This window comes from Sparus aurata, chromosome 19, assembly GCF_900880675.1.
Source record: "Sparus aurata chromosome 19, fSpaAur1.1, whole genome shotgun sequence".
NCBI classification, from domain to species: Eukaryota; Metazoa; Chordata; class Actinopteri; order Spariformes; family Sparidae; genus Sparus; species Sparus aurata.
This window is the reverse complement of record NC_044205.1, coordinates 30537469-30561843: the sequence shown is the minus strand read 5'-3', so window position 1 is coordinate 30561843 and position 24375 is coordinate 30537469. Positions and strand designations below refer to the sequence as shown.

The window sequence follows — 24375 nt, the reverse complement described above, 5'->3', positions numbered from 1 at the left end:
TGCAGCCTACTACAGAAATCATCCAAATGTCACCGCAACATTGTATGAACCCACTTTCCGATCAATCAGTATCAACAATCAGAGTTGTGACCTCATCGCCAACATCCACACACTTCTGAATTTGAAAGCAGTGTCTATCCTTGTGATAAGTATGTGGTGATAAAGTAGTCCCCCCAGGAATCTGCAGAGAAAAAGTTTAAATTCTGCGGAGAGCAATTTTGATTCTGCGGAGAGCAATTCTTGATTCCGCGGCTTGAACGTTAAAATTCCGCAAACATTAAAAAAAACATACTTTCTTTTAAAAAACATACTTTTTAAATGTACTAATGAACTAAGTATTCTCTTCTGAAATTAATTACAATACCAAAACACTGCAAAACATTGTGGAACCTACTATTACTGGTTTTAAAATAATCAACATCAACATTTTCTTTGTCCCTGTTGGGCAGATTTATTTGCAACATAAAAAGTGCAAAACTTTTCACCAAACTATAGGTGAAGGTTTAGGAACTAGCAGTGAAACCAGTTCCTCTGAAGTTCTGGTGTCAATGCAGGAGAGCTGGTGTCAGTGATCACAGAACCAGACTGAGCTGCTTGTCAGAACATTTCTCTGCACATTGAGTCAGCCTTCCTGCGGTGGAGTGATTGACAGCATGTGATTAACACAAGCTCAACAGCACTTCAAACTGTGACTGTACATTCAGAGCTGCGACACGTTTGCTTGAAGATGATTCAGGTGTTCTTCACTCACCTGCTGGATGGAAACTTGAGTATGTCGCTTCACTGCACGCTGATAATGAAGTTATTTTCATTATCAACGTGTACTTCTACTGTGAGTCTAGAGCCCAGTCTATCTGACAGCGACATCTAGCGGCCGGGATGAAATCTACATGCAAAATGTGATATTCCGCAGAGGGTCTTTGAATCCACGGACGGCCGAGAAATCTGCGGTAAATTCCGTGAACGCGGAATCGCGGATTCCTGGGGGACTAATAAAGTATATCAGGATTTAGTTCAAGGGTAGACAACATTATGAAAATGTTGTGTAAATGAAATTATGTAATAGGTTTACAGTCAATTTATAATGGACAGAATTCAAAAACACAAAATAAAGTATCTAAATGACAGAAAAGATAAAAGATGACCAGATCACCTGGGCATGTAATAAGGTTGTTATGTCTGTCAGATTAGTCAACTGTGAGGGTCTTTTTTCTTAAATGGTTTCTATAGAATGATGCTGATCAAAGATCAACAACATCATAATATCTGTTTTAACCCAAATTACCATGAAATGTGTAATCTGAATAACAAAACAGAACTTGATCTTATCACCAGTCAAATACTGTTTTACCCAAAAAGGGTCGGAGTCATGACACATGGGCAAAGTACTTGAATGGGCTGCACTCATCTATAAAGAACATACATTTGAACCATGTGTGATGCATGTGCAAAGTTTCATGAGTTCTTTGGCCATGTTTTAGCTACCTGTTCCCCTGCCAAAGTAAAACTGACCTTAGAGTCTCCAGTCTACAGTGCATCCGCTGCAGAAAATCACACAGCAGCTTCACTCCTGAATCCTGCAGCTTGTAGTTAAGACTCAGGTCCAGCACTCTCAGATGGGAGGGGTTGGACATCAGAGCTGAGGCCAGAGAAGCACAGCTGATCTCTGACAAACTGCAGCCACTCAATCTGAATAAAGAATAAATTATGCACGTTTAGAAAACAATGTTCCAGCTTGAGGTAGCTAACTAATCATTTAGTTAATAATCTTTTCAGAGCTGAGAAAGGTTTAAAATGTAGAAATTTGTGTGCTATTTTTTCTTTACAGCCACAAACAGAAGAGAAAGGCAGGGCAGCTTCTTCGTTAATAGACTGTAATAAATGGGTAGATGATATTGACTCATATCAATCACAAGCCAAAATCGGATCAAAATTAAATCAAGGTAGACTTATTAATATTGGCAAATATCCTATTGTCATCTAAAGAATAAATGCAATATGATATTTTCATGAAACTGTTGATTTACAACCTTACTGATGAAGTCACCTCTGTCTGCAGGACAACCACGGCCAATCAATATGATGTACTCTGCTTCAAACTCTTAGGCCAACAGTTGGCCAATGGTCAGCTATACCAGCTTTTCTCAAGAATTCCTACTCAACAATGGACCAAACCACTGAAGACAAAAACAGACTTTAGCATCAAGGTACTCAGTGTGCCATGTGCTGATGATGTTTTATTACATCTAAACAACCCAGTGCAGTGTATCCCACGTTTTGTCAATCTTTGAACATTATGGCAGGCTTTCCGATTTTAAAATAAACTGGCAGAAATCTACTTTGCTACCTTTAAATCAGGCCGCTTGAGGTCTGGTCCCATAATTTCATATTTGCTATTTACATGGAGGAGGGTGGAGAAATTAGCTGGTTGTTCTTCTGGATGGAGCCCAAACTCTCCAATATTTAACAATGATAAATTGTTGATTGGCAGTTTTCCTATTTGTTTTCCTGACTGGGAAAAAAAGAAACAGTTGTACACTTGGTGACATTTATGGGGAAGGGGGGGTTACTTACTTTTCAGAACATATGTATTAAGTACGGTACACCACACACGTCCTTTTTCTTTTATTTGAAGCTGAGATCATCCTTAAAAGACAATGGTGTTCCTTTACAGGACCCTCTTAGACCACACCCACTTCACAAATTGTTCCACTTTGCTAGAAGCACTAGTGGTTTGGTTTCGAGACTTTATTGGTTACTGTTGCAGCACTCTTACAGACCCCTGGCATTAGACACAGTGTGGAGGAGAGATGTTCCAGATCTGAGGCCCGCATTTGACTGGGTGGGATAAAGTGTGGGTTAATGTGTGAGCTTAGCATCCAGAAATCCTGATCATCAGCAAATACATTACAATTTTGTACATAGGGTATATTTAACTCCTAGGAAGCTTCATTTGATGAAGGTTATTAATGATCCTATATGTACTTTTTGTTCTTCCAAAGTGATCGGCAGTTTTTTTCATATGTTCTGGGAGAATATCCCAGTGGCCGAATTTTGGAATAGGGTTGCCTTTAACCTTTCGCAGTTGTTTAAGATCAGGTTACTCTGTTTACCTGCTACACTAATGTTGAATGAACTAATTTGTCAGAGCTGGGTTTGACACTGGACAAGAGAAGAGCACTGCTGGTTGGACTAACGGCTGCAAAAAAACTAGTTGCTACACGTTGGCAACCTCCACACACACTAAAGAGTCGGCAATAAAGGCTTGGCATTCACTTCTAACTATCCTCCGTGGCTTTCAGGTGTAGCATGTGACTGAGGTTTGGAGTCCTGGATCCAGGGAGTGGGTGGGTTGTACTTGGGGTCATGATTTTGTTTTTTATTTTTATTTATTATTTATCTATTTTATTCTAAATGTTTATTCATGCACATATGTATATAAGCACATATATAAGTATGTGAATATATATATTTTTATGCTCTATTCTACAACCTGTGCATATACCTATCTATGCCTTTCCTTAAAATAAAATAAAAATTTGATCACAAAAAAAGGTACTCTGTGTGGATCAGTAAACTATAAGCCTTAAGTCTGCTGTTTCATGTTGCAGAGATTTTCACATGTTATTTTTTGGAAGTCCAAGACTCAAGTCTTTTGTCACGAGTCCATGTCAAGTCTCAAGTCTCTGGCCATCTGATCTGTCCCTAACACAGTATTGTTAAATCTAATAAATTCAAAGCATGCCCTGTAGCTACCATCCATACAGTATAGTACCAAAATCAAACGTAGGATTACCTTATGGGGTCTACAGCAATGCAATCTAAAGAAACGCAAAGTAAGAGCTCTGTTTTCATTTCTGTATTTTTCAGCATTTTAGTATCTGCACCAAAGGATACATGATATTTTTCTGTGTTATTAACTGGCTGTAAAGCCCAAACTTATAATGCATTACATTTTTCAGTGTTCAAAGTGAGAGGAAAACATATGTATTGAAAGTGAACACAATTTCATAACTCTGTTTTTCAACATTTTGGTACGATTAAATTCCATGTTGTTGAACCTGCGTCATTTATCCTGGTGCCACACAACTTGCACGTAGCTGTTCGTTTATTTCCACTGTGTGCAAAGTTATTGTAACCAAAAGTAACGATAAAAGGCATAACTCCAGGAGGACTTGTTGTTGCCATGGTCAATGCGTTTCTGCAAGTGTGCACGCACATAGTGCATGCGTTGCATTGTGCGTAATGGCAAATGGGACGTGCAGCTCGTCATACATTTCCTCAAACGTATATGCACCAATAAAATGAAATAGAAGTATATGGATGAATTAACAAAACAAGTAATAATTGCAAGAAATACAGGGTGTTGACAGTCAAGTCTGAAGTCTTTTGAGGTGGAGTCGCAAGTCAATTCTGAAGTCACTGTGCGACTTAAGTGCGACTCAAGTCCAAGTCTTAGACTCAAAACCCCATCTCTGTTGTGTTGCCCCAACTTTCACCTCATAATAATTTTCAGTACAGATACAGCGTCTGACCTCAAAGTCTCCAGTCTACAGTGTGGACTCTGCAGAGAATCACACAGCAGCTTCACTCCTGAATCTTGAGGGTCATTTCCACTCAGCTGCAGCTCTCTCAGATGGGAGGGGTTGGATTTCAAAGCTGAGGCCAGAGAAGCACAGCTTATCTCTGACAAACTGCAGCCCTTCAATCTGAATAAAGAATAAATTATGTAGAAAAATCAATTTTAATCCAATCATATGTGTTCAAGTTTTAAATTTGCCACTCAATATAATGATCAGACATTGCTTTAGAATTTTACAGAAAACAAAGAAACATTTCAGCAAGTAAACTTAATTAACCTCAAGCAAGTATTAGTTTGGCGGATGTTCTGTGACATTACCATTACCAAAGTCAATGTCCCAAAAGTCATTTATTTACTTTACCAACAGGGGACATTTTATTTATTTTTTTGTTTTCTTTTTATTGAGACAAAACAGCATACATTCAACACATCACCACAGTGTGACCATACATCACTCTCTCGCACACAATATAAACCTGGACAGAGTGTAGATTATGTTATTCACAGGCATCAGAAAGTCCACAAGAGAAAAGTAACGTAAAAAAAATACAATAAAATAAATTATAAATAACCACACATCAAAATAAACCCCACACACAATTTAACTCCTGTAGCTATGAACCAAGGGTGTCATTCTTCCTTCCAGTTCTAATCCCTGCTGAACTCATTAGATAAAATCTGACCTCAATGGTCTAACATATTCCAGCCAGTTTTGCCATATCCTTTCAAACTTGTCTGCTTCCAGTCGAAGGGAGAAGAGTTTTTCCATCACATACACAGTGAGCACAACATTAATCCAGTCATCAACCGTCAGTACCTCAGTCTTTAACCACTTTCTGGTGAGTGCTTTCTTACTTTTTTTTACTAATTTGCTTGTCCCCAAATCTTTGTAAATCTATGTCCAATTTCCCCAGGTACAACGCCTTAAAATTAAATTAAATCCGTGTTCTCTCCAAGACAGAGAGCAAGTTGATCGCCACTGCTGCCCAACAATCTCTTCCCAGTCATCCACATATATAATCATATTTGCCTCCCTCTCCCATTTCTCCTTTATGTACCTTGTGTTATTACCCTTTAACTCCTCCAACCCTTTATACAGACTCGAAATCAGCCTTCTCCCCAGTCCCGATTTATACGATTTAAGAAACATCTTGATGAGTGCTGATTCCCCCCCTCCCCCCTCTACCCTGAGTACACTACTCACAATAAGTTAGGGATATTGTGAGAGACTCAGTGGATTTCATACATATGGTGTTTGTTTCACTTCAGAGAGTTTTGGGATAGGGAGGCAATTGTATTGGGGTGATAGACACACCTCATTTTGTGTTTTCCACGTAATGGTCTCACTGTGTACAGTGTGCCTTACATATTGGGGCCAATACCAAAAAACTAAAAGACAACCCTTTTCAATGTGGCATCAATTTCAACATTCTGTGGGTATAAAAAGCTGGTATTGTCAGTAAGTCATTCCAAGTTCATCATTCAAACAGCCATGAACACACAACGTCACTTAACGGATGAGCAGCGCTACCTGGCCATAGCGCGCCTTCGGGTCGGTGGCAGGCAGTCAGATGTTGCTCGTGAACTTGGTGTGTCTCAAAGTGTCATCAGCAGACTTGCATCAAGACACAGAACTACTGGCAGAGTTTGTGACAGACCCAGGAGTGGAGCCCCACGAGTGACAGACCGCAACGATGACCAGTACCTAAGGACCTATGCACTCAGACATTGTTGTGCAACTGCCGGACAGCTGCAGGCCCAGTTACGAGATGTGAGGGGTACTAGGGTTTCCAGACAAACCATTCGAAACCGACTCCACTGCTTTGGCTTGAATGCCAGACGACCGTTGCAGGTGACTCCACTGACACCAAGACACCGCCGTGAATGTTTGCAGTGGGCACAAGACCATGTGACCTGGACAATGCAGCAGTGGTCTACCGTCCTGTTCACTGATGAGTGTCGGGTCACCATGCACAGAAATGATGGTCGTCAGCGTTGCTGGAGAAGGCGAGGTGAGCGATAGGCCGAGGTCAACATGGTCCCCAGGGTTCCCTTTGGTGGAGGGGGTGCAACAGTCTGGGCAGGCATCACCAGTCAGCGCAAAACAGATTTGGTTATTGTAGATGGCTCAGTCACTGCACGTTCTTACCTCAGAGACATCATAGAACCCATCATCATCCCCCAATTCCGCCAGCACACCCCAAACTTTCTGTTCATGGATGATAATGCTCCACCACATTGTGCCAGAATTGTCACAGCTCGACTTCAGGAAGTCGGAGTGCCTCATATGGTATGGCCAGCAATGTCCCCTGACCTGAACCCCATAGAGCACCTCTGGGACCACCTGAAGCAGAGACTGGATGATCGTACCCCACCCCCACGTGACCTGGCAGAACTGCGTGTAGCACTTGTGGAGGAGTGGAACGCATTGCCTCAGAACAACATCATGAGGCTAGTGAGGAGCATGAGACGTCGCTGTCAAGCGGTCATTGCGGCAAATGGTGGAAACACCCGCTACTGACATTGTCAATTTTTGTTATTTGGGGCTATCCTTGTTATTGTCTAAATTTTTGGGGTAATAAATATTAAACTAATGAAAATGGTGTTTCTTCTCATTCATTATTAGTAATATCAAAGGGAACTTTTACTTATTTCATTAAAATTCAGACCAAATAGGAAAAGCACTCATGTAAATAGCAATATCCCTAACTTATTGTGAGTAGTGTATATGCTCAAGGTAATGCCGTAACTGCAGATACCTGAACAAATCCCGATCCATTAGCGCAAATTCTCCCTTCAACACTTTTGGAGGAGCTCACCAAAAATTTTAGTACCCCTTGCCCAATTCCCAAAGGTCCCATCCATTCTATTAGGTTGAAATTTGGAATCATGACCGATCCACCGCAGTAGTTTACATTGATTCTTCAATCCGTACTTCCCGATTACTTCAAACCAAATCTTTACCGAAACCTTGAACCAAGGGTTTGCCCCCTCCCTGATATGTTTACATAAATTTTATCGGAACCCCAATCGTTGTGCCGGCCTCAATGTCCTACTACCGTGCTGAGTAGGAAGGGTCAAATATATCGAGCAAAGTTTTTATCTTGGCAGCTTGATAGTAGCTTTTCATGCACAGGAGTGCTAATCCTCCCCTGTTCTTAGGCAACTGCAGTGTCTTGAACCTAATCCTAGGTCTCCGTCCTTGCCAGATGTACCTAGAGATCAGTTTATCCCATTCCTTGAAATCTGTATCTGGCACCTCCACAGGTAGACTGTGGAACAGGTACAGAAGCCTTGGCAGTACATTCATCTTAATTACCTCCACTCTCTGTGCAATACTCGTATAGGGTATCAGATTCCACATGCTAATATCTGATTTAATCCTATTAAGCAACTTATCATAATTACTGGATTTTAATTGACCCAATTCCCGAGGTAAAGTAACTCCCAAATATTGTATCAACGTAGCCTCCCAGTTAATGTTATATTTGTCCCTAATAGCTTGGCTTGGGTCATAGAAAAAAGTAATCACCTGAGTCTTTTGTACATTTATTTTATAACCCGACATACATTCATATTCTCGAAGAGTAGCCATAAGTGCAGGCAGGGAGGTATTCGGGCTCGACAAATAAACTAATAAATCATCTGCAAATAAGGCTAACTTTTGTGCCCCTACCCCCACATCTATACCGTTATGGCATCATTTTGTTTTATCCAACAACTTAGTGGTTCCAGAAATATTGCGAAAAGAAGAGGACTCACTGAGCATCCGCATCCCAAAGTAAAAGATATTACTATACTATTTCTTCTCTCATTTGGCCTTTTAACATACTCGAATTTAGCCTCCAAAGCGTTGTCTTTTTCTCGCATTCCAGGTGTATTGTTAAATAAAGAGGGCTATGATCTGATAGGTCCATTACTCCCATTTCACAGTTCACCACTTTATACCTATCCTTATCATTCATCAAAAAATAATCAGTCCTTGAATATATGTTATGAGGTGCTGAGTAATAGCAGTAATCCCTAGTCGTGGGATTCAGATCTCTCCATACATCAAAAATACCAATTTCAGACATTAACACCTTTATCTTCTTATCAAGCCCATTCCTCTGTGTTAGCTGTTAGCTAGCTGTGGGCTCAGTCTTTGGTTCAGATCCCCCCTCATTACCAGGACACCCTCCGCCTCCAGAGTTATCAAATCAAATATATGCCTATAGAACCCCCAATCTGAACCGGGTGGAGCATAGACGCTAAGAAAAGTCACCACCTCCCCCTCCAGTTTCCCCTTAACCATGACAAACCTTCCCTCCCTGTCGCTCAACTCCTTTATCTTGTCAAATGTTAACTTAGTAGAAACTATAATGGCAACCCCTCTCCTATGACCCTTCTTGTAAGAGGCAGAGAATATTTGATTGTATCCACTCCTTTTTAGTTTAACATGTTCTTTTTCTGTCAGGTGGGTCTCTTGTAACAGTATGAACCCTACCCCTTCTTTTTTCATCTTACTCATGATCTTACTCCTTTTGACCGGATTAAGTACACCATTGACATTATATGAGGCAACTTTAATATCGTTCCTCATAATCCATTCTCATGGCATGTACCAACCTCCCCAGCACTATTGCATTACCCACCCCATTTGCTACAGGAACAAAGTGAACATTCAAACACACAAAATATAACAATAACAAAAACAACTTCCAACAAAACAGTGAAAGAACTTCCTTAAGTGAGGTCTGAACGTTGACCTTATTAGAGCTTTGGTGTTTAGTCAGCTCTGAGGGGTGTCCCCCACTCCCTAGGGGCGGGGGGCCCTCGCTGTCAGACACAGCTATGTCCATAAGGCTACAACAGTTCCACAGTGCAACCCCGACGTCCTTATCTTATGAGGAATTATAACCCAGGGTGAGAAAAAAAATAAAATAAAGTACCTTCGACAGATGAGCCATTCGCTGAGCCCCACCTTGATGTCCGTGTCCAATTTAGGAACGCCCCTGGAAACAAATGAACTGTCACATCAAAGCGCTGCTCTCTAGCAGTCGTCAGGGTCTCTCCTGAAGGCTTGCAATCTCCGTTTAAACCCCTGGCGCATCTCCTCTGACCCCCGTCCCCCTTCCCACACGGCTCGTCATCCAGGACAACTTCTTAATCCGCCCCCCCCCCAGTCCTCTGCCGGCTTCACGATCTCCACCTGGAACCCTCGGGCCACCATGTCCTCCATCGCCTCCCCCACTGTGTTGTAGACTCGCGTCTCCCCCTCATAAAACACTCAGAGCTTCACTGGGAAAGGCGTCTGGAAGCGTATATTCTTAGCCGCAGAGCCTTTTTTCGCCTCCGTGTACTCCTTGCGTCTTTTCAGAACTTCTGGCGCATAGTCATGGTCCAAAAACACCTTTCTCCCCTCGTATTCAAAGCTCTTCTTCTGCCAAGCTATTTCTTTAAGTTCCTCCTTAAACTTGATCACAATGGACCTTGGCAGAGCGTCCTTTGGGGGCAACGCGCCCAAAGCACGGTGAGCTCTTTCAATCTTCAACTCCAACAACGGAGGTAGCTCCAGCTTCTCCCTGAGAAGCTTCTCAACAAAAGTGGTCCTGGACTGTGCGTTCCCCTCCGCTCCTTCCTTCACCCCATGAATTCGGACGTTCTCCCTCCTCGCGCGGCCCTCCAAGTCCGTAATTTTATCCTCGGCTCGCCTCTGCAGTTCCAAAAGCTCCAACGTAGCTTCCCCGAGTATCTGAGTGCGCTCCTCCGCTTCCACAATCCACTGCTCAGCATCATCAATCCTGCTGTTGGCCTTCCTGATGTCGTCTTTGATCTGCCTCAAACTTTCACCATTCTCCCAGCGAAACTCGCGTAACTCCTGCAGAATCGTCCCCAGATCCACCATCTGTCCCACCGGTTGGTCCAGTTCCTCGTCGTCATGGCTTTCTCGCGATGTCACCACTCTGTCACTGGATGGCCCCGCTGTGACCTCAGATAGCTCCACAGGTTCCTCTGCTAATTCGACTAACTCGCCCACTAGCTTAGCTCGCTCGCACTCCTGCTCGAGGTCCGGGTCCGCGTTCTTACTCGATTTCCGCGGTTTTCCTCTTGTCTTAATCATCGCCCTCTTAACTCTGCTCTCTCATTACTCAAAACTGTCACAAACTTCCGGCTAATAGGGCTTTTCTACTCAATGTCCGGGAGCCTCTTGTTTATGCTGCCGCCATGATGGTGTCCGGCCGGAAGTTCCAGGGGACATTTTATACAGTTACTTTGGGACCATCCATACTAAATCCCAGTTCGTTTCATGGTTTCTCTTGGTACATTCTAACATTTTAACTATCTAATTAATACATGCTGCAAATGATCTTTGGGGTTGTGTGTGTTGTGTGATGTTGAGGACAAATTTCAACCCAATCCAGTTAATTATAAACAGTTGGTGTTGCTGAAAATACACATGCAGAGTTCTAAAAAATTCTGTCATTTTGCTCCAAGTGTCAAACTTGAAAATATCTGGAATCCAGCTATAGGATTTTGGTAGGTCCCATGAATGTAAGATAATTTTTCACATCATTTTGTCAAGAACAAAGAATGCATGACATAAACTATGAGGTCAAAAGTCAGTTAGCCGGGTATGACCATAAAGAAACTGTAAAAAATATAAACTTTTAAAAGTATAAAGTAAATTAATGTTTATAGTTTTAGGTAAATGGTCACATCTGTAGACAAGACATCCACAAGACATAAAGTGGAGAGAATTTTGGAATTCCAGGTTGGTTGACATCAAATGGCACTTCAAGAAACATAAGTGTTATGTGACTGCAGGTTAATTTTGTTCATTATGTTAGTTAGTGGACTGACCTCAAAGTCTTTAGTCTACAGTGTGGACTCTGCAGAAAATCACACAGCAGCTTCACTCCTGAATCCTGCAAGTTGTTGTTACTCAGGTCCAGCTCTCTCAAATGGGAGGTGTTGGACTTGAGAGCTGAAGCCAGAGAGACACAGCTGATCTTCGACAACCAGCAGCCACTCAATCTGAAAAAATAATAGATTATAATTATAATTATAAATTATGAATAAAAATACATTCACAATAAGGTTTGAAATGTGCAGCTCAACATTACTATGTCTGAATCAATGAGCTTTTCTCTACAATAACTATGTCATTGTGCTATTATGGATCATCACAATGTCATCACAACATTCATACACCTGTTCATGTTAACACACATTAATAACATGCATGGTCTTCATTTGCTTGTACACATCAATGGCATAAAATCAGGACACGTCAGAGATGCCTGCTTCCTCCCCCATTGTTCAATATAGCTATCAAACATTCAGTCATCTGGTTCAGAAGTCATTATAGGTTTGAGGACAATTACTTGTCAAGGCCTGATCCACTTCTCTCGCTAGTTTTGGGTGACCATCTTTTATACATTTCCCATCAGATTTCATCCCAGATACTTCTAATTCTGGATCAGTTTGGTTGCTTATTATCCAAGCATAATTATTTTTGTAACCCAACTAGAAAAACACTTCTCTATTCCACTATTCCCTTTGAGATATTATAAGAGAGATTCAAATACTTGGCAGAACATGGGACTGTTTGTCAAAAATTCCTCCAAGAATTTGTTACTCAAAAATGTTCAACCACTACTGGCTAAATGTAAATCAGACATAAACAGATGGACCTATCTTACCCTATTCCTTGCAGAGCACGAAAATCTAAAAAACAAATGGTCACCCTGCCAACATTTTTATAATTTTTTTCAACACATCCCTTTTTTGCTAGTAGCGACTGGAAGTTAAATGCATTCGTCTGGAATAACAAGCCAGAGGAGGCAAACAAGCACAAGAGATTCCTCAAGTCTTGCATCTTTCTATTTCTATCTCCCCCTTTTCACCTTCGGAGCTCCATAGGAAAGACAGAACATTCTTCAGAAGAGCAATACTTCAGATTTGTGTTTAAGCAAATCCATTGAGAAAAACATTGTGAATTACAATATTTGAAATGATACACACACATACACACAATATAAAAGCTAAAACAGTAAACTGACCTCAGAGTCTCCAGTCTCCAGTTTGGATTCTCCAGTGCAGCACACAGCAGCTTCACTCCTGAATCCTGCAGCTTGTTGTCACTCAGGTCCAGCTCTGTCAGGTGGGAGGGGTTGGACTTAAGAGCTGAGGCCACAATTTCACAGTGAGTCTCTGAGAGTCCACAGTGAGAGAGTCTGCCATGACACATTACCAAAGGACTTTATTAGAATTAGACACTTAAGAGTCACCTCAAGTAATTGATGACAAACAGCTTAACATTTACTGTTTTGATTACCATTTGCTCTTCACATCAAAGGTTTAGCCAATCTTATCTCACATGAAACAATCATTATCACTCTCATGCCTACAGACTTACTATCTTTTCATGCTTTAATCTTTTAGATGAAGGCCAAGAAGACATTTGGGCTTTTGTAATATCTTTAGTCTGTCATTGTGATCTGATCCCACATCTGTGAAAGTGAAAAATTAGTCGGGAGAGATGATCTCTGTTTGCGTCGCCCCATCCATGCTTGTGAGCTTTCCAACTAGGGATACACATTTTTAATTTTTTTTATGACCGATAACCGACGCTCATTAACCGATTAATAACCATTATTACACCGCTCTTCTTAATGCTGCAGAAAGCTCCATTTATTTGAAAGTGGCCTTTTTGCCTCTGATTCGCGTATTTCGCAACACTCAGCGCTCTAAAATCTTTGCTCCGCAAGTAGTCCCGGTCACTTATCACCGCAGCGTCTTCGGTTGCTAAGCGACGTCAGCTGATCTGTAGTCTACTTAATATCGGAAAAAACTACTCCTATGCCACTAGCATGGATGAGTTTCACATTAACTTTAATATTTTTGGTAAATACGGTGATTTCGAGTCTTGGCAAAAGGCTGAGTTGTCATCAAAGGTCAAGAAAAGAAGAGGAAAGCAGCGAAGAGGGAGAAGAGAAACGGCATCGGTTTGGCGAACTATTTCTCTGCTGAAAAACACTGAACGCCTGAACAGTAACAAATAAATTGTAAAAAGACATACTGTGTGACGTTTTTTTTTTTCGTGTTGGCAAGTAGCCGTGTAATAAGCAGGATAATGTATAGAACGGCGGTCATTATCGGGAAAATAAGTCCCTTCAGGACGAATCAGACTTCGCGTCGGGTCCGGTTCGTCCTGTCGGGACTTATTTTCCACAATATTTCAGTGCTGTACCGCATAGTTTGCAAATAACCTCCTTTTCGGTCGAAATTGTCCCACACAGAACTCCTTTTTGCTCGCTTCATTTTTGCTGTGAAGTGGGCTGTGGCGGAAAGCACGTAAAGGCACGTGTTGCACGTTGACACGCTCCCATGAGTTGATTGACGTAGTAGCAAAAAAAAATTTTACCGATAGTATTAATCGGTCAAAGTTCCTGTTATCGGTTAACGGTTAAACGGTTAACCATGTGCATCCCTATTTCCAACAATGCCTCTTTTATACCCAGTCATGATACTATCACCTGAACCAATTTACATGTGGAATGCTCCAAACAAGTGTTTTCAAACTCTTTCTGCCCTAGCATGTTTGGAACGTGTTGCTTTCATCAAATTCAGACAAAAACTATGTTTACAAAAAACACTGAATATTGGTTGAAAACAGATTTGCAAATTATTGCATCCATTATTTGAAAACCAGTTGGTTTGAGAGGATACTCACACAGCCTTTCTGCATTTCCCCACAACTGGAATTAGTCTCAATCGTCCCTGTTGTGATGTGTTGTATTTTTTCATGTCCAACTCGTCCAGAACCTCCTCTGACATTAGTAGCATATAAGCCAGAGTTGAGCAGTGGATCTCAGAGAGATCCCTCTCTGTTCTGTTATCAGACTTGAGGAACTCTTGGATCTCCTGATGAACTGAGTGGTCATTCAGCTCTATCAGACAGTGCAATATGTTCATACTTCTGTGAGGAGAGACATCATTGGTGAACATCTCCTTCAGTTTGTTGATGGCTCTCTGGATGAGTCCTGGACTGTTGTCTGTCTGACCAAGCAGGACTCCTAAGAGACTCTGGTTGGACTTCAAAGAGAGGCCATGAAGGAACCGAACAAACAGGTCCAAGTGGTGGTTTTTACTTTCAAAGGATTTCTCAATGGCTTTCCTCAGGAAGACATCAAGGGATGAGTCACTGAAGTCTTCTGCCAGGAAGTCCTCCAGTACCTTTGTGTTCATGTTGGTGTAACAGTGGAACATGTAGACTGCAGCCAGAAACTCCTGAACGCTCAGATGAACAAAGCAGTAGACTGTTTTCTGGAAGATCACACTCTCACTTTTGAAGATCTCTGTACAAACTCCTGAGTGCACCGAGGCCTCTGTGACATCAAGACCACAGCGCTCCAGGTCTTCTTGGTAGAACATGATGTTTCCTGTCTCCAGATGTTCAAACGCCAGCCTCCCCAGCTTCAGAAGAACTTCCCTGTCAGCCTCCGTCAGCTCCTGTGGACTCGTCTCACGTCCCTCATCGTACTTCTGCTTCTTCCTCTTTGTCTGAACCAGCAGGAAGTGTGAGTACATGTCAGTCAGGGTCTTGGGCAGCTCTGCTCTCTGGTCTATAGTCAACATGTGGTCCAGAACTGTAGCAGTGATCCAGCAGAAGACTGGGATCCAACACATGATGTGGAGGCTCCTGGAGGTCTTGATGTGTGAGATGATTCTGCTGGACAGATCTTCATCACTGAACCTCCTCCTGAAGTACTCCTCCTTCTGGACGTCAGTGAAGCCTCGTACTTCTGTTACCCTGTCCACACATGAAGGAGGGATCTGATTGGCCGCTGCAGGTCGGGAAGTTATCCAGATGAGAGCCGAGGGAAGCAGCTTCCCCTGGATGAGGTTTGTCAGCAGCAGGCTGACTGATGACTTCTGTGTGACATCAGACACGACCTCATGGTTGTTGAAATCCAGTGAAAGTCTGCTTTCATCCAGGCCGTCAAAGATGAAGAGAAGTTTACAGACAGCGAGCTTCTCTGCTGTCACCTTCTGTAATGTTGGATGGAAAACATGGAGCAGCCTGAGAAGACTGTACTGCTCATCTCTGATCAGGTTCAGCTCCCTGAACGAAAGCAGAACCAGCAGACTGACATCTTGGTTTTCGGAGCCCTCTGCCCAGTCCAGAGTGAACTTCAGCACTGAGAAGGTTTTTCCAACTCCAGCGACGCCGTTGGTCAGAACGACCCTGATGCGTCTTTGTTGGTCAGGTGAGGCTTTAAAGATGTCGCAGCACCTGATTGGAGTGTCATGGAGGGTCTCCATCTTGGAAGCTGTCTCTAGCTGTCTCACCTCATGTTGGGTATTAACCTCTTCACTCTGTCCCTCTGTGATGTAGAGCTCAGTGTAGATCCTGTTGAGGAGGGTTCCACTTCCTGTTTCATCACTTCCTTCAGTCACATGTTCACATCTCCTCCTCAGACTGATCTTATGTTCATCTAAAACCTCCTGCAGACCTCTATCAGCTGAAAGAGAAGAATGAGACAAAACTAATTTAAATTTGACAATCAACTGATTATTTTCATTATCAATATAAAAAATGAATATAGGAAGAAATAGAAATAAGGTTATAAAGTTTTTAAGTTTTTTTTTAACATGTCTCTATTCAGTTTTTCACATTTAGCACATTTAACTCAAAGTCAAGCAACAACAACGACAACAATTACACAGAAAAACAATACAATTTCCCCATTCGAACGGGCAGCATATAACATTGGACACTTACTGATCTATCCCCACGGTACATCAAATAATCACATCACTTCACTTCACATCACATCATAGACACATTAATATTTACAGAGCTTCTTTAATATCACCATGTTTAACAAAGTCTAAGAATCTTTCCCAAATGTCTTTAAATTCAGAGGGTTTTTTTTACCTGATAACATAAGTGAGTCTTTCTAAAGCCAGACATGATGTTAGATTTCTCAGCCAAAAGCAGACCATTAATATTTTTCCAGCACAGGGCAATTGACCGTCTAGCCTGTAGTAGACACAAATCCACCATCTTTTTTTCTCTATTGGCCACAGAGCAATTGGCAGGATAGACACCCAGAACACACAATTTGGGATTTAGAGGAATCAAGGTCGAGGTAATTTGTGAGATATACTGTGTCATTAATCTCCAAAATTTTAGAATTTCCTCACATCCCCATAAGCAATGATATAGAGTACCTTTATATTCACCGCACTTATAACAAAGATCAGGAATATTAGGGTCGAATCTATTTAATTTTACAGGGGTAGTGTATAATCTCATTATCCACTTGTATTGTATCAACGTAGTCGGGTGTTAATGGTCTGTGATTGGGCCTTTGAACATATTGTACCCCATTCCTCCAGTGATATTTCCTCATTCAAGTCTCGTATCCAATCTTGTCTCTTTCTCTCTATATTATCTTTGTTGTTATTTACAAACATTTTGGATAACTGAGCAACCCGTCCCTTACTGAAACAGTTCTGTGTGGAGAATGACTCCAGTGTGGACAGTGGAGGTTGCGAAATGAGCGTTTGAGGCGAGTGAGAATAAAACTTCTAAGTTGCAAATACTTAAAGAAATGCTTTATCGGGATGTCGAACTTCACTTTTAGATCGTCAAATGACATCAGTGTATTGTCCTTATTTAGGTCTAAAAGCTTAGTTATACCCTTATTTAACCAACTTTTAAATCCCAAATCCTTCTTGGCTGGGCTGAAATGATCATTGCCCCAAATCGGCACTTGACAGCACTTGAAAGTCTTCTAGATATTTAAGTTACCTCATACCAGACCACAATAGTGTTTTTCACAAAGGGATTGGTTGTTTTTTTCAATAAACTTTTTAGGGGCGCCGAGTACAAAAACCATGTAGTGTCAATTCACTCGATGACAATAATTCAATTTGTAACCAGGGCAAATCTATTCCTTCAGAAAACCAAAACATGGTGGCCCTCAATTGGGCAGCCCAATAATACCACTGAATATTAGGCAGTTGTAATCCACCCCTGTCATACGGCAAACATAGAAGAGATAATCTGAGTCTGGGCTTTCTATTATTCCTGATAAAATTCAAAAACAGCTTTCTAGTTTTAGGAAAGAGTGAGGGTGGAGGCGCCAATGGGATCGATTGAAACAAATATAAAAAAATTGTCATTTTAATTACACTTATTCTACCCATTAAAGAGAGAGGTAGAGCCATCCATCTTGTAATGTCTTCAGAGACTGAATCTAACAAGGGCTCATAATTTATAATTTATCTTTGGGGTTATTTTAATACCCAAATAATTAAAACCGTCCACAGCATTTATGAAAGGGTGGGGTATCACTAGATTTCTTCTCTCTCTATCATTAGGAACATAATTGAAGATTTCTCTTTATTCACCTTAAACCCAGAAAAGCCACCAAATTCACTCATCAGCTCTAAAAGGGAAGGTATTGATTTTCTCAGACACGACAGAAACACGATAATGTCATCTGCAAATAATGCAATTTGATGCTCCAAGCCACCTGTGTTAATACCACATATTGTAGGATGTTTCCATATTGCCAATGCCAGTGGCTCCATCGCTATTATAAAAAGTAGAGGTGAGAGCGGTGAGCCCTGTCTTGTGCCGCGAGACAATTCGAATGGAAGCGAAGTCACGTAGTTTGTGCAAACTTCTGCAGCAGAGTCAGTAAACAGAATGTCAATCCATTTACAAAAGTAGTCCCCAAATCCAAAACGTCTAAGCACTTCTAAAAGATATGGCCATTCGACCCTGTCGAACGCCCTCTCAGTGTTGTGAGTGATAAAATGGCGGTGTCAGAGGACCCTTTGTTAGCACAAATTATATTAAGTACTCTCCTCACATTATGAAAACCCTGACAGTTCTTCACAAAACTATTATGATCTGTATGTATAATGGATGGCAGGACTCTCTCCAGTCTCATACATAAAGCTTTCACTATAATTTTTGCATCAGAGTTCATAAGTGAAATTGGGCTGTGAGATCCACATTCAGTCGGTGGCTTGCCCAGTTTCAGAATGAGTATGATTAGGGCGCTTCGCAGTGACGGAGGAAGGTGGCCACGTTCAAAGGCCTCTATATACATTTCTAATAAAGGGGCAATCAGTTTGTCTTTAATTAGTTTATATATATATATTGGCAGCCCGTCAGGCCCTGCTGCTTTTCCATTTTTCATGTTACAGATGGCATTAACAATATCTGTAGCATCCAATTCTTTATCCAACCGAAGCTTTGTGTCTTCTGGAATAGTGGGGATTCTTAGCCCATCTAGGAAAGTATTCTGATCTATAGATTCTGCTGGATATTTCGATTGATAAAGGGTCTTGTAAAATGAAACAAAAGTTTGGGTAATTTCCAATGGGTCTGTTGTAATAACCCCTTTTTCATTTCTAAATGCATTTATAGCTCTCTCTGTATTTTGTTTTTTGATTTGCCAGGCAAGCAACCTACTGGGTTTTTCCCCTTGCTCATAAAAGGTTTGTTTGAGTCTTAATAGGCTATCTTTCGCTTTTTGTGTGGAGGGTTCTTCATATTATATAAGGGCCAAAAGTTTTTGTTTAGTTGGCACCGAATTATCAAGGCACACCGCTCTCCCCAACTCTCTAATTTCTGTGTCCAACTCGTTCATTTTCTGTTTAAATTTATTAAATTTGGAACCAGTGAAACTTATCATTTGGCCGCGGATATATGCTTTAATGGGGGAATGATCTGACAGGGCCGTGCTATCGTATTGACATCCAGACATATTGGGCAGCAGGGATCTGGAAACTAAAAAAATAATCTATACAAAATTGGGTTTTAAATGATGATGAGAAGCATGAAAACTCTCTTTTTGACGGGTTTTGCACTCTCCAGGGAACACAGAGATTCAGTTCATCTATAAAGCGTTGTAACTTCTTCCTGCTGTGAGAGTGTGAGGTATCCACCCCAGAGGAGCGATCAAGTTTCGGGTCTAGTGTGCAGTTAAAATCCCCTGCTATCAAAACTGTACCAGGAAGGGTGGCAATTAATAGAAATAGGTTCTCAAAAAATGAGGAATTGTCATCATTGGGGCCATATACGTTAATTGTGTTAATATTCTCACTCAACAGTGTACCTTGTACCACCAAATATCTACCAGCTGTGTCTGAAATAGTATTATTTACATGATTTGTGTAGACTCCTCTAGAGTGGCACAAAAAACAGGAAGAGAATACCTGGCCTGGCCATCTCCTACGCACTTTCAATAGTTCATCAATGAGTAAATGGGACTCTTGAATAAAAACAACTGAGGATGGGGCGCCATTTGGCTCGGTGGGTGGAGCGCACGTCCCATGTGCCGAGGCTCTGCAGTGGACCCGGGTTCGACTCCCGGCCCGGGTCCCTTTGCTGCGTGTCACTCCCCCTCTCTCTCTCCCTGTTTCCTGTCAAATCTTCAGCTGTTCTATCAATAAAGCAATAAAAGGCGAAATATTTAAAAAGAAAAAAAACAAAACAAAAAAAAATTGAGGATTCTAGTTGTTTAAGCCTAGTGATAACTTACTTCAACTTGATTAATTTAGCCACACCCCTCACATTCCAAGAGGTGAATTTTAAATCCTTAATTGGAGTCATCTTGTATAAATTTTAGATAGAGGTACTGTATATAACTTGGTCCTCTGACATATATATACACCTGATATTTTGTGGTAAGGTATACCATGATGTATGCGAAAACACAGGCGGATACCATGAGCGATACAAGAGGGTATACGCAACCATACGCAAGGACAGATCCAATGCTATGCAAGGGAGCCGTTAACTGAACTGAGGTCTTCTAGGCAGTCCGGAGCCCTCCGGCACAGATACGCAGGACTTCTATTTCTGACGGATGCCGGAGCACGACGCAGCAATTCAGCTGAATTTAGCACCGAGCAGACAGGAAGTCAAGTGCCGAAATAACAAACAACATCCGGTCACTTCAGTATAAAAGACTCTGTGTTGACACCAGCACACAAATCTCAAAAAAGAGACAAACACGAGCTCTCCTGCTGATCCTTCGGTCAGGAACACTTCGTGTTGTTGTTTTTGGGGGTTTTTTTCTAAAGATTTTTTGGCATAGACACCTTTATTAAGCAGTAGACAGATAGGAAATATGGGAGAGAGAGGGGGATGTGACATGCAGCAAAGGACCTCCGGCCGGAATCGAACCGGGGTCAGCTTCGTTTATGGAATGCACTCTAACCACTCGACCACCTGCGCACTGTGTTGTTGTTTTTAATAACACAGACCTATAACTGCGGTCGTGAGTGATTATGTGATTATCGCGGGAACTCCTCTGCCTCGTGACGCCAGTTGTCCACCATACTGCGCCGCAGTGGACTCAAACCGCAACTGTTGGGGATTGCCGGACGGTGGACGGGCGGAGTGAAACCGGATCGGAGCCTTAACGCAGCGGACACGTGCAGTGGAAATTGGGGGTGAGAGTACGAACAGGAATGTAGAAGTAAAAGTAAACTCGAAACCACAGAGATTCAGATAGAACCTACCAAAGTTCTGAGAGCTGAACACAGAGAAGGCTTTGTCTCTGCTCATCAGCACAGACACATTCACCGATCAGCCACAAATGAAGACCACTGACAGGGGAAGTGATTAACAGTCCTGGTTTGTTACAAAGCAGTGTTCTGCTGGGAAACCTTTGGACCACCTGACACGATCACCCACCCAAACACCACTGAAGTCCAAGTACACCATCAGCGGAACAATGCCTCCTGACACAGCACAAAATCTGATCAGGAATGGCCCCAGTAACGTGGCCCTGTCTGATAACCCACTGGACTAAAAGGATCCGCTGCAAACACATTGGTGCCAGACACGTTGGTCAGAAACTAGCAATGACACCCGTCCTTCACTGTGTGCCGGTTATAAGATGAGTACAGACAGGCGAGAATGCAGGTTCTGCTCACACTCTGGGGATGTTCTACCTACACCTGTGGTGAGATGTGGTGGACATGGAGCAGATCTCCTGACCGTGGACCATTTCTGCCTCAAGGGTTACCAGTCATGTGGCGGCCATCATGATTCAGGAATCTCTACCAACCCCAGGCTAAACACACGTGTTGCCATTGATTCATGGACAAGACCTGGTCCAAGTGTAAAGTGTCATGAGGAAACTTTTGTTCTGGTACAACAAATAAAGATTGATGTATTGAGACGCCCTGTTAACAGGTTAGAGCAGCCACACTGGATGCGAGTTGTGCTTCTCACACGTGTCAAGTGAGGCTGCTGCTTCGATTCATCTAGAAATACCGTTGTAGTTGTAGTTCTTCAAGCAAGTGGTTTGCGGCCTGAAAACACGACCTGAACTGAAACTGACGTGTAAACTGTCATACTGACATCACACCAGAGTCTCACAGACATGAAGAGAGTAAACACAACTGCTGAGGGGAGTTTCTCTCCAGCACCATCTTTTTCTTTCCCTCCTTCGCTCACAGTCCCCTACATGGACTCCACGCCTGCCGTGGACAGTGTTAACCTCCCTGCATCTAATGTTAGAGGTGTTGGAAGGTATTGAGGCGTCCGGCTGGACTCAAAAATGCAGCTTTCCTACGAGGGTGAATAGGACAGCTATGGGAAGATGTTTGCTTTTGCATATCACACCTGTTGACATGCCAGCACGTGTTTCACCTTCTTTCACCTCAAGCACAGTCTGAAATGTTAAGTGATGCATTGATTTACTCTGTAACAACCTTTATAATGACCTACCTGTAGGATGTGGAAAGTTGTCTGATAAGTTCACCACTAGATCCTTGCGAGGAATCTCCATCAAAATCTTCCTGGTCACTTTAATAGCTCCTGTTTCACTGTAGGTCTGCAGCATCAGATGCGCTGTGTCCATCCTGTCTGCATACTCAAGTCGCCTCCTTGAGATTGGTCGGAAGTCTTCCAGGATGTCAAATTGCTGCAGGTACCACTTGAATTCCATAAATTCAACATGCATCAAGTTCTCCAAAACTTCCAAGATGATCATTTTAGATGTCTTCATCTTTACACCTGTCAGGATACAGAAGATTGTTTTTGGGGCTAAACAAGATTAAAACTCATGTTTTCAAAAGAGCGCCGCCTTCAACGCAGCCCCGCGACTACTTTCACCTTCATGAGTGAAGTTCTCCACTCGTGTATCGAATCCAGACCTACAAAACAGTCGGCCATGTTGAATTTGGTGCTCATGCTTGCATGTGTCGGACTTTAAAGATGCGTTTTATAAGATCTGGTCATAATTTTAGTTCAAAACATTTAAAAAAATGTATTTATCTTTTAGCAGTTTATTTTCTATGCATCAAACAACAAAACAAACTCGTTCCTCTGAAACTGAAGTCGGATTTTAACTGATATTCTTGTTTATTTTGTCATAAATGTCGGAACATTAAAGGTTGTTTGTGTCGATAAAAACTGAAATGAAACATTCTCACCTGTCAGCTTTACTCACAGGTAGGTTACAGGTGTTGTTCAGTTGGCCTGTGAGTGTTACACCAACACATGATCTACATTCAGTATCAGTGCTTTAGTAATAACAGATGGAATTAAACAAATAAACTGAACACTGAGAGGGAGGAAACGCTGCTCCTGATCATTTGGTGGAAACTCGTCCGTCACTGTTCAGTGCTCTCAATAAAGATCTGACTGACATCATCTCTGCAGCAGTGATCGAAGTGTTCGCTCAGTGTTTAATGGTTCAGTTTGGTCAGATCCGGTGTGGACGGGTCCGTTAATGACGTGTCTGACCCGGTGCGGACGGGTCCGTTAATGACGTGTCTGACCCGGTGCGGACGGGTCCGTTAATGACGTGTCTGACCCGGTGCGGACGGGTCCGTTAATGACGTGTCTGACCCGGTGTGGACGGGTCCGTTAATGACGTGTCTGACCCGGTGCGGACGGGTCCGTTGGGACTTGAAAGCGTCTCTCCGTGTTTACTTTCGGTTTGTCTTCAGTCGGTCGTCGTCTGTCCCGAGAGAGCGCACTGACGTCACTTCCGCTCCGTCTGATCGTTAATAAAGTTAAATGAACTCTGTCTCAGTTTTCAGTCTCATCAGAACATTAAAGTGATCAAACTCACCTGTTTGTTTCTCAACTCTGACCGCTCCCTGCGTCTGCTCACTTCCTCGTGACGTCACTGTGACTCAGTAGAGCCCTCTGTGGATACTCAGGTGTAACAACTTCCTGTTCCACCTGAACTCCCTCAGAACCACCAGAACTTCAAAACAATGATTCATCTCACCGGTTCTGGACGTTTTTTAACATTAAATATTCAGAGTGTGAAAAACAGAATGACAGAAGTTACAGCTGAGAGTCACCATCAGCCAATCAGCTGTCAGCTGAGTGTCAGCCTTCACACCAGGCTCCCCTGGAGGCCCCTGGCAGCCCGTTGTACCAGGTAAAGAAAAGGATCAGAAGAGAAAATACTGATGAATCCGAATTCTGAGATTAAAAGTTGAAATAAGGAAAAAGTATCAACATTAAACTCATAATTATGAGACCACACCGAACCAGAATACCAACAGTCACATCTGTCTGTACATCTCTCTCTCACACACACACACACACACACACACACTCTCTCTCTCACACACACACACACACACACACACTCTCTCTCACACACACACACCACACACACACACTCTCTCTCACACACTCACACTCTCTTCACCACACTCACTGCCTCATCACACACAAACACACTCTCTCACACACAATCGCTCACACACAAGACGCTCACACACACACACTCTCACACACACTC

The 24375-nt window shown here is 42.3% G+C and overlaps 1 protein-coding gene across 1 annotated transcript; it reads right to left on the bottom strand.

Moving 5' to 3' along the window:
- Window positions 1–14296: 14296 nt before the first annotated feature.
- LOC115569909 (NLR family CARD domain-containing protein 3-like) lies at window positions 14297–23771 on the bottom strand. Its single transcript, XM_030398131.1, has 3 exons — window positions 23689–23771; window positions 22338–22625; window positions 14297–16092 (listed from the first exon to the last, which is right to left on the bottom strand). Exons 2-3 carry the CDS (start codon window positions 22615–22617, stop codon window positions 14297–14299), a joined length of 2076 nt encoding a protein of 691 aa, XP_030253991.1. The 5' UTR covers window positions 22618–22625; window positions 23689–23771.
- Between the last annotated feature and the right edge of the window lie 604 nt (window positions 23772–24375).

What these genes read in the sequence shown, in the direction of transcription:
- LOC115569909 (XM_030398131.1), bottom strand. Translation starts at nt 22,617, where the DNA reads ATGAAGACATCTAAAATGATCATCTTGGAAGTTTTGGAGAACTTGATG. An exon ending in CAACTTTCCACATCCTACAG is followed by an intron (nt 16,093 to 22,337) that starts GTAGGTCATTAT and finishes CTTCTCTTTCAG; the next exon opens with CTGATAGAGGTCTGCAGGAG.